The sequence below is a fragment of the Neoarius graeffei genome, chromosome 26, assembly GCF_027579695.1.
Source record: "Neoarius graeffei isolate fNeoGra1 chromosome 26, fNeoGra1.pri, whole genome shotgun sequence".
NCBI classification, from domain to species: Eukaryota; Metazoa; Chordata; class Actinopteri; order Siluriformes; family Ariidae; genus Neoarius; species Neoarius graeffei.
Window position 1 is genome coordinate 3,688,470 of NC_083594.1, and position 11,339 is coordinate 3,699,808.

Sequence of the window (11,339 nt, forward strand, 5' to 3'; positions counted from 1 at the left end):
TGTATGATAAGGATGGGGAACAAGTGGGCAATTCCATGTAAATGTCAACCTCACCATGCAAAAATAAAGCAACATGTAATACATCAAAACCACTCCCAGAGATCTCACCTAGGCCTGTATTTTCATTATCTCATCTCATTATCTCTAGCCGCTTTATCCTTCTACAGGGTCGCAGGCGAGCTGGAGCCTATCCCAGCTGACTACGGGCGAAAGGCGGGGTACACCCTGGACAAGTCGCCAGGTCATCACAGGGCTGACACATAGACACAGACAACCATTCACACTCACATTCACACCTACGGTCAATTTAGAGTCACCAGTTAACCTAACCTGCATGTCTTTGGACTGTGGGGGAAACCGGAGCACCCGGAGGAAACCCACGCGGACACGGGGAGAACATGCAAACTCCACACAGAAAGGCCCTCGCCGGCCACGGGGCTCGAACCCAGGACCTTCTTGCTGTGAGGCGACAGCGCTAACCACTACACCACCGTGCCGCCGCCTGTATTTTACAGATGTGAATAAGTTGAACCAATTTGTAACCGACCTAATATGTCACTGTCAGTCTTTCTTTCTTATAATGTAAACCCCAAGCTAAAATCAACTTTGATCATGTACAATTCTATATTATTGCCACAAGCCACAGAAATGTATGCTAAAATCCACAAAACAGCAAAACAATAGCCATCCTAAATATTATTTAAGAACTTTGATAGTTTTAGCTGATATTTAGAGAGTTTTTCAAAGGGTTATGGTGGTTAAATTGCTGATTTTCTAAACATGTGCCATGTCTATTTCAGACGCATCACATCCATAACGGAATTTCGTCACATCCATAACGTTGACTTTTCCTTCCGAAACTCTGCATGAAATACAAAATATTTTAAACAAAGATTTTTTAATATTCACCTTGGACCCCTCTATCAAATGGATAACTCCATTTTGACATTAGGTTTACAATTTCACAGAATTTGATAAAAATGTACAGTCACCCAAGAAAAGTGATACTTTTTCTGTCACATCCATAACGCAGGGGCGGCACGGTGGTGTAGTGGTTAGCTCTGTCGCCTCACAGCAAGAAGGTCCTGGGTTCGAGCCCCGGGGCCGGCGAGGGCCTTTCTGTGTGGAGTTTGCATGTTCTCCCCGTGTCCGCGTGGGTTTCCTCCGGGTGCTCCAGTTTCCCCCACAGTCCAAAGACATGCAGGTTAGGTTAACTGGTGACTCTAAATTGAGCGTAGGTGTGAATGTGAGTGTGAATGGTTGTCTGTGTCTATGTGTCAGCCCTGTGATGACCTGGCGACTTGTCCAGGGTGTACCCCGCCTTTCGCTTGTAGTCAGCTGGGATAGGCTCCAGCTTGCCTGCGACCCTGTAGAAGGATAAAGCGGCTAGAGATAATGAGATGAGATGAGATCCATAACGCATCTTTTATTGGCATTTTCTGGCATGCCCTAGATGTACTATGGGAATTGTTCTTGTTCTATCACTTCTCCAGTATGGTACAGCCTTAAAATATGCAACACCTGTTTAAATACTGGGAGACAATAAAACATGCACTGGGTCATTTGTTGCCATTTTGAGTTCAAGTGTCACGTCCATAACGCTGGAATTGCTCAATTCAAGATCTTCTTAGCACATAGCTCCTTTCTCAAAAACAAACAAATAGGCCTAAAGTAGAGATGCTATCCATTCTGATTTGAGCCATTTTTTTCTTCCTCACCCATCATCATCTGTGGGGGATATACAATGATTTCAGATCCATCAGTGTGTAATCATGTAACCAACACAATATTTAACATTTTTTGCACTGCAAAAAATGGCCTTTCAAAAATAAGAAATAAAAGATTAAAACAAAGCATATTTGCTTGAATCAGGTGAAAAAAATCTGCCAGTGGAACTAGTCAAATTTGACTTGGTAAGATTTCTTAAAGTAAGATGAAAAATCTAACCTGTTTTTAGATGAAATAATTCCAAAATAAGATTGGGGAACTTATTATGCGAGATCTGATTAACTCAAAATAATCAAAATAGTTCTTATAACAAGATCGTACTTCTTACATTTAGCCATTCAAGTCATTTTTATTTATTTCATTTTAAGGGTATTTCACTTAAATTCATGACAAAGTCTTAGCAGTAAAAACTGAATGTAAGATAAATATACTAATATTAGGATTGTTAAATTCTACAACTAAGCATTGCTAGCTTAAAAGATTCTCCTTTTGTGACCTGTAATTAGTAAAATACTCTAGATATGAGACCAGAGACTATCTTGAATCAAGTTGACGACACGTGTAGCATTGCAACAAGTTTATTTTTTTTTTCCCATTTCAACATTCAAACATTAAAACATCTCTTAAGATTCCACTTCCCCAGGACCTCAGGCACCATAAATAAATAAATAAAAGTCTATGCATTTTGACTTACAGTGCTTACACAACGCCAAAGCAACAGTGCATTTTGGGGGCACTGACTATTCATGTGTACGAGGGGTTTACAAGATCAGGCACAAAAAAAAAAACAACCAAACAAACAAAAAAAAAAAAACACTGAACTTTAGTCACAGCATTCCAAAAAGACCTCACTAAAACGCCTCCACTCACTCACAGCCTTTTTGAAGGCACTTGTCTGGTCTAGAGTCTGTACAGCATCTAGAAGGAGCTCACTCTGAATGACTGAGAAAACAGTCGCAGTAAACTAAGGTGGTGTTTACATTAGACCGTATCCGTATCGTTGTCATTGCGGATGCACTGTCCGTGCACATTAAAACGCCGGAAAACGACTCCACAGGCGGAACAGTTTGAATCCGCCAGGGCCCACGTATTCAACCCAGTACATATCTGATCCGGTGCTGTGTAAACATTGAGGAACGAGGATACGCAGTGCTGAGCTCTAGCTGACTTCGTCATTGGACAACGTCACTGTGACATCCACCTTCCTGATTCGCTGGCGTTGGTCATGCCACGTTGGTCATGTGAATAAGCAATACAGGAAGTGTGTTGAGGAAGTCATTAAGTGAATGAGCAATACAGGAAGTGTGTTGGTTACCGTAGCACTAAATAGTCTTGTTGTAATCGCAAAAAACGGCCGTTCTGCGAGGTGAAGAGTGTCCCGAACACTGTTAGATCCTTCTAGCATAAACACGAAGGCCATACACGGTGTAAAAAAGGCGTCATTGTAGTACCAGTACCGCCGATAACAGACTGGCATACTTCATTTTTTACAACGACATCCTTCCACTTGCAAGTGGTGAGTGACTTGCGCATGCCCGATATGCACTGGGATCATGTGACGTGCCGTCTAATTAGTCATGTGATTAGCGTATCCGTGTATTGGCGTTGCTGTGTGCACGGGGAACGGTTTTGTTGCGGGCACAGAAATTTTGTGTGTGTACGCGAATCGTTTTAAAAACGTTAATCTGATGATCCGCTGATTCGAAATAATGTAAACAGGGCCTAAGGATATGCAAGGTGGAGTTGAATTGTAATGAAAGATTCAAAGATTTCAGTAAAGTTCATTTATTCCCAAAACAAGCATACTTTGTTTTTTTTTTCTTGAAACAAGATGAACCGCATTTGACAAATGTCCAAAATGTACTTACTTGTTTAAAAAAAACCTTGTTTTATTTTCAAAGGTGCTCCAAATAAGACTTTTTCAAGACGTTTTGTCTATATAAGATTTTCAAGATGGACTGTCTAAAAACTAGCCTTTCTAGCTAAATGAGGTTTTGCTTGTTGGGCAATTATGTCTTATAATAAGGGTGGCGAGATGTTTTGACTTGAAAATAGACAAATAAACTTCCTAAGATTTTTATTTTTTGCAGTGTGGAAAGAGTCTCCAGTGTCAAAGCTTGCTGTTGATTATTTTCCTATTCTACCACTGCATCATGATTTGTAAGACTATTTGGATGTATTTGCACGTCTTTTGCAGGAACATCTACAGAAAACGTCAAGTGTGGTAATTGTCCTTCAGGAACATTCTCTAATGAAACCAGTATGCGGCCATGCCAGCCACACACTCGGTGATTATAATAAACTTTACTTATATATCATTTTATCTTACACTGACAGTTAAGCAGAGCCTTTGGTACTCGAGTGATAATAAAACTATAAAATAATTGCACACAAGTTAATCAGTGCCAGTTTCCCCTATAATCCTCCATCCCCTTCTGGAACACAAAGGTCATCTGGCTAATCGTTTTAATCACCTAACAGTTAGTCAGGTGTTAGCTAGCATGCTAACAAACTTGGTTACTGTCTACAATATTAAAGCCTAATGTTAGCTAGCTTGCTAGCAAACTGGTTACTGGTTTCAGTGATATATACAGTTAACCAAATGTTTCTTAGCTTGCTAACTAGGTTCCTATAGCTTTCTTGTTCCTTTTCTTTTTCTGGATTTAAGTACAAAATATAATAGTTAACCTAACATAAGCTAGCTTGATAGCGAGCTCAGCTAACATTGAACACAAAACAAGAGCCTACATTTAACAAGTTTGCTAGTGAATTGGCTGCTAGTGTTAGTTAGCTTAATTTTAGCTAGCTTGCTAGCGAGCATGACTAACACTTAATACGAAACAATAGGCAGTTTGTGCTCTATTGCTGGCAAACTTGGCAGCTGGCTTTAGTTAGCCTGATGTTAGTTAGCTTGCTAGCAAATGTAGGTTTAATTAGTTTACAATCAGGTTGATAGTGACTGACTATGGCTAATGCTTTATATGGTATAATAAGCAAACGTGGGCTAGCTTTCTGTCAGATCTTGTCAGCCTTAAAATTTATATCAACTGCAAATAAGTAAAGCAGGAATAACTATTTATTTACTATTAATTTTATTTGGTTTTCCTTTCAAATAAGGTTCGAAGTAGAACTCTTAAATCGTCCGAATAACCGTTTTGTGTACCCTCGTCAATGAAAACTCATTAGCTGACTCGTTTTTCACGCTGAGCTTTCCTGAATGTAGCTCATAGTTGTTTTTCTATTAGTATGTGCTGTATAAGGAGACATTTTTCTCTCCGAATGAATTTACGGCACTTATTTGGCACTTTTAATCACTTCCAATGCATTTTGAACACCTTTAATGAAGAGGGCTTTTTGTTTTCAGGTGTGAATTACAGGGAAGGCATGTGCTGATTCCGGGCACTGACAAAACAGACACGGTGTGTAGTCCGATTCCGAGCACAACCCCGAGTCTTGTTACCACTCGTCCCTGGACCACTAGGGCCAAGGCTAGTTCTTCACCAACGGAGCCTCCTACGAAGCCTTCAACCTCGGTTCTTCAAAGCACATCAATGTGCATATCCTCTGTAGTTTCACCACCCAGTCTTGACAACCTGTACATTGGATTATGGATCGGTACGTGGCAAGAATTTGTATAATAATGTTCCAAGATAAAAGCTGATTCCTGAAGATAGACTGTTCTCTGCATTTCTCAGGATGCAGATTGTGTTTGATTTGGCAGTTATTGTACTTTTTAATGTGTTCGGCAGGCCGCTTCCTGCCACGCTCAGCATGCAATGGTGTTAAAATCTTTCTCTTTTTTTTTGTCCCTCCCTTCCTTGCCCTATATGATATTTCCTTCTTCACTTCCGTTCTGGCTGTGTTCTCTGTTGTTCCCCTTCTTGTTCTCTATCTCCCAATCTTGCACCATCAGGTCTGCTTGTCGTTACGGCGCTGGTGGTTTTGCTGATAGTAGGTTTCTGTATTTGTCACAGGAAAGGTAATGTGTGCAAGATTTTGTCTGTGTGCTATATCAGAATCACCATAGATCAAAATACAGCACTGACAGTTTTTTTTGTTTGTTTTTTTAAGCTCGAATCATAATCTCTTATCATACTTACTGACCCTGATGTAATATAAACTGTGTTTCCTGAGCCATGTAGAGCCATGTGGATGCTATGTTGTTTGGTGTTCCATGGCCAGCGTTTATATATTGGAGCGTGATTGGCTTTTAGATTTTATGTGTTCCGTATGAACACACGTAAGATTTTCAGCTCTTTGAAGAATTTGCAATTTTTGTATTTTAGCCGGTCTGTTCATACAAATGAATTTAAATAAATTATAAAATTGTAAGATTGTTTGTTTGTTTTATAAAGATGATTGTTCTAATCTTTTCCTCCCCACCCTTTCCTTTGCAGGTCTAGGCAAACCTGCGATCCGTGATGCCGTTGAAGTAAGTATCTGAATGGACGGATATTATTCTGGGTGTCTGAAATGTCTGGAAACGGTGGGAGCGAAACACGACACAATGACTGAGAAAACATTTAAAGCGTCAAGGCCCAGTCCCACAATAACGATAACTATAAATAAATCAGTTCCCTGCAGTTTATGTGGTTGGTGCTCACACCAGACCGATAACGATCCTTGTACCCCAGGCCTGGGTTTATCCGTATTGGTGAGATTACTTCTGGAGCAATTTTTTTTCAGGCCCGGACCTGATCTGATAAAACATCTGACCAATCAGGTCATTGTTTCCATGTGACGTTGTCAGAGCACGTCCTATTTTGCCTCGGGCATCTTTGTACATCCTTGTTGTGTCATGGAAAATAAAAAATATAATACAAAGCACGGATCTTTTATTCGCGGATATGTGATTTTCCATGAAATATCGATAGTAAATTAATAAAGTAACCATATAAATGCAGGTAAGATATTTTAATTATGAACTTCAGCAGTCCAAACATTTAATTGTTTTAGACTTCTTAATGTTTTATCTGCGATGCATCATCTGTATGAAATCAGTAACCAGTCTGTAATATACTGAAACGTCTGTGACCGATCCATAAATTATTAGCGTCCGTGATGCATCCGTATTAAAATCCGTAACCACTCCGTTTTGTATTATATTTACATAATCCGTGACCTATCTGTATTATATCAACCACTGGAGTGTGTGCATGGGTTGTTTTTCATTCCAAGCTGTACAGTATGACCCGGAATAATGTGCAACTACTTGGAAAAAATTTCCATGACTATTCCTAAGTTGTATGCGTTTATTTCTCTGAGTGTCAGGACCAAGCGATATTACTCGTATAGTGGGGATTATAGTTGTGGTGTTTCTGCTCCAGACTGGAACTAAATCCAGGCAGAGGGAGAGTCCGAGCTGGAGTTATAGGAATAGCTATAGTTATCGGTATTCTGGGACCAGGCCCTAAGGGTGAACATGTAGAGCAAACAGTATGTTGTAAAATTAATAAACACAACATGTAGTTTAATCTCTTTTGGTTCCTTGACTTTTTTGGACACCCTGTAGATGATCCCCATTTCTAAATGCCTTAGCATACTTTGATTGGCTTCCACGAATGATGCGCAGTGATTGTGGAGAAGAACAGAAGCTTTGTTCAGTGTGTTGTGCACATGACAGCTGAATAAGCTCTGTGGATGAATGTGACCAAGCCTGGAACTGGTCATTACGAACAAATTGTGTACTTTTAAAAATGGATGACGTTGAGAAACATCATCGCGTCTTGTTCCTGTAGGTGTGAACATTGTAGAAGCCACGTGCAGTACTAGAGCACTCGTGCAGAAAGCTTACAAGGTCACAAAGGTGTTTAGCATTGCTTCCGTGTTAAGTATTAGTACGCTGAGGCCTTAACAGTCCAGCGGCTTACATTCTTATTCATCTCTCTTGTTTTTAGGTAGGACAGTGTTCAAACTCGGTCCATCTCATCAGTCCGACAGAACACCACGGGCTGTTAGCGGATAGCAGCAGTGACCCGTCCACGTCATCATCCTCTGACAGCCACAGCCAGGGCACAGGAGTGAGTCAGGACTGCCTCCATGTCGATCCGCCCATCGTCTCCAGCCCCATTGTTAACCTTAACATCACGTTAAATTGCCAGATGAACCCACCCCCACCCACAATCCCCTGCTCCATTCCCGTTAGCCCCTGTGTGCAAGTGCTAGAGCCTGAGTTTCCTATTTCTCAAGAAGAAGAGCATTGCGTGTCCTGTGAGCAAGAGGACAGCAAAGACGCGATGCAGTCAGTGCAAGAGACTGGGATGACTAAATACTGAAGACGATGGGGAAATCCACTGGCTGGTCTTGCATGTTAGCAGTGAACGTTTAATCTCAGGCTGAGTGTGTGTGTGCGCGCTCGCGCGCGTGTGTGTGTGTGGTGGTGGAGTTTGGTGCTGTAGTGGCTCATCATCCAAGCATCGCTAGTCATGTGTAGATTTTATTTCACACACACAAACCCTGTTTGAGAGTCCACTAGATAACAGAAAAGGCGCAAACCCCACTCACGCAGTTACCATCAAAACACATTTATGAATATGCAAATTAAAACCCCACACACGTCCACCAACACACTTCCCCTCATACACGTCACCGAATGCAAGGACACAAAGTAGACAAGGGGGGCTAAAGGGAAGGGAAAACCCCCCTGGAATGAAATTTGCCTGAGGGCAGTGTAGAGGAAGAAGGTAAAAGCCTGCCAGGGTTCATTTGCATGTTGTAACTTGATAGGCTCTTACATTTTATGATGCAAAAAATAATAATTCAATGCAGAGAAAGTTTCTGCACTGTGGCTTCTTTGTACAATGGACCGAACGCCCCTGAAGCGGAAAGGAAAAAGCTGTTTTTATATCGTGATAGCGCTTGAGCACAGTATTTGATTGATCCCCCATGGGTTTCCCACAGGTTCTCAGGTTTCCTCCCACCCTCCAGAAACACGTGGGTGGGTTTACTGCTTCTGCTCAAGTGTATGAAATTATACATGTAGTGCTCCACGTTGGCCTGGCGTCCCATTCAGAGTGTATTCCCTCCTCACATAGGCACCATGATCTCCGAGCTTACAGAAGACGGATGAGTGAAAACCTTGTGGTTTTCTCTTCATTGAGGGGAAAAAAGCCAAATGGACTTGGACTTGGAGAAGTCTTTGAGCCAACATCAGAACTGTCAGGTTAAGCTAAGGATGGCTTGAGTGGTCCAGACACCTTCCTTTTTGGAAACATGAACGCTTTAAAATGACAATGTTGTCCTGAATATATAACCTTGACAGAATTGAAAAGAAAATTGAACGCGTTTCTTCTTTGAATGGCAAATGTCAAATAACAAGTAGGCGAGTTGCACTTTACCCACACATTTGCTCTGAGGAAGTATTGTGGTCTTGCACTGGATATAAATAAGAAATTTTTGGAAATAAGAAATGTAGATCACTGACGCCTCCCAGTGGTCATTCGGGGGAAAAAGCCTTCATTGCAGAATGTATAGGTGGGTTTGTACTTTATGGATCCCAAGGGTTTTTTTTTTAACAGAATGTCATCTTGCTTGCATAATGTGTATCTAGCTTTTGTAATTAGCTAATTTCATCATTCATAATGCAAATATGAAAATTTTAACCCCTTAAACTCCACATACACATCATTTCTATTAGGTTGAATCTACATTTGGAGCAGTTAATAAGTAATACACTGTAAAATAAATAACTGAAGCGTAAGCTGTTACTTTAAGGGGTTAAAAAAAGGAAAAGTTATTTTTATATGCATCTATGTGTACATTTTATACAGATTTTGTGTATATATATGTGATGAATGAATGAATGAATGAATGAATGAATGTTAAAACTTCGTCTTTCCTTTCTGTCATTTCAGCTGTGTCCTGTATGGCTTTTTTAAATTTATTTATTTAAACCTTGTTTAACAAGTCATCTCCGTAAATTTATTTTCATGCCGTCGTCAAAAAGAATGTCACACACACTGCTGCTGGAAATAATTACAGCCCATAACTTTTTACATCCTTTGCATCATTTAGAAACATTGCATGAGTACATGAGAAACCTCGGCGCTTATTGATGCTATCTGGTGTTTCTTACAAGCCTGTTACATTAGTGAACATACGCGCACACACTCACCAGCCACTTTAATAGGAGCTTGTTCTTGGTTCTAAGATCCCTGTTCTTGGTTGCAGGAGTGGAACCTGATGTAGTGTTCTTCTGTTGTATGCTGAGATGCTTTTCTGCTCACCACGGTTGTAAAGAGTGATGATTTGAGTTGATATATCTAACCATGGCTGAAATGGTTGTATTCTTTCTATTTAACAAAAATAATAATACTTTGCATTGTAAATGTAAATAATTGTTAAATCAGCCCAGACACATTAGATGTGCACATCACTAAAGTAAGCATTTGCATCAGTCTTATTATCATGCGTTTGGTTAGTTTGGTTAATCTAATAACTGCAGAACCAGTTGTAGAACCATGTGCATGCTTCAGCAAGACTCACACACGTGTCAGTTGTGTTTTGTTGAGAATTTGCACACCTTTCCCTGAACTGCAGTGCTGCAAAACGGAAGTTTCTGAGTAATCACAAAAAAACTTAAAACGGTTTGTAGGAAATGATTGGTTTGTGTGCAATGACAGGAATCTAACAGTTGTAAGTCAGCACTTTGTTTAGGTAAGACACTGAAATGAAAACCACCATCACCCAGAATGACTGAAATCAGAAGTTGTGAAACGTTTTGTAAAAAGAAACCACCCACTTTTTATTGTAGCACAGATTCATTTTATGATCACAATCCAGATCTTCACATATCAGCACTATACACCGTTATGTTTATTTACTCTGGTGGTTGTAGAGATTTGTATTCCTGAACCTTCCATAAAAACCCACAAACTTATAAATTGGACAGTGCTAAAATGTATGTTTCTAACTTTCTAAATAAAATAAAAAAAATTTATTATTAAACATTTCTGGGTGAAAATACAATTTACATATTTACTTTCATTTTATCTACAAAATTGGAATCCATGTTCAACCTGAATACCATCAGCAGGTTTCCTTTTCTATTGAGTCAGACCTAAAACCAGTTTGTCATTAGCTCTTTTCACATATCACATTTAGAAAAACACTCACTGGAGAATGATCTGATCAGCCAATCATGTGGCAGCACCATAATGAATAATCATGCAGATCCAGGATGACGAAACGTGATCTCAGGAACCGTGGCATCATTTGAGTACTTCAGAAACTCCTGATGTCCAGTTCTCAGCTGTCCAGTTTAGGTGACTCTGTGCCCATGATAGCCTCAGATCCTCTGTCTTGGCTGACAGCAGAGGAGTGGAACCAGATGTGGTCTTCTGCTGTTGTAGTCCATCCACCTCGAGATCTGGTTTGTTGTGAGCTTTGAGATGCTTTTCAACTCTCCATGGTTGCAAAGAGTGCTTATTTGGAATTACTGTAGACTTCTTGTCAGCTCAAAACAGTCTGGCTGTTCTCCTCTGACCTCTCACTGGGTGGTTTTTTTCCTGCACCCTTCAGTGTCAACTCTAGAGATGTGTGTGTGTGAAAATCCCAGAACTTCAGCAGTTTCTGAAATTGAAACCAGCACCAACAACCATGCCACATTCAAT

General features: G+C 40.3%; 1 protein-coding gene across 1 annotated transcript in view; it reads left to right on the forward strand.

The window, feature by feature from the left end:
* The window catches only part of tnfrsf1b (tumor necrosis factor receptor superfamily, member 1B), a 33,653-nt gene extending 23,038 nt beyond the window's left edge, over positions 1–10,615 (forward strand). Inside the window, exons 5-9 of the mRNA XM_060910885.1 lie at positions 3,926–4,016; positions 5,093–5,343; positions 5,642–5,707; positions 6,126–6,160; positions 7,626–10,615. Coding sequence (XP_060766868.1) covers positions 3,926–4,016; positions 5,093–5,343; positions 5,642–5,707; positions 6,126–6,160; positions 7,626–8,003 — 821 coding nt within the window. The 3' untranslated portion in view covers positions 8,004–10,615. The remainder of the gene's footprint in view (positions 1–3,925; positions 4,017–5,092; positions 5,344–5,641; positions 5,708–6,125; positions 6,161–7,625) is intronic.
* Positions 10,616–11,339: the final 724 nt, after the last annotated feature.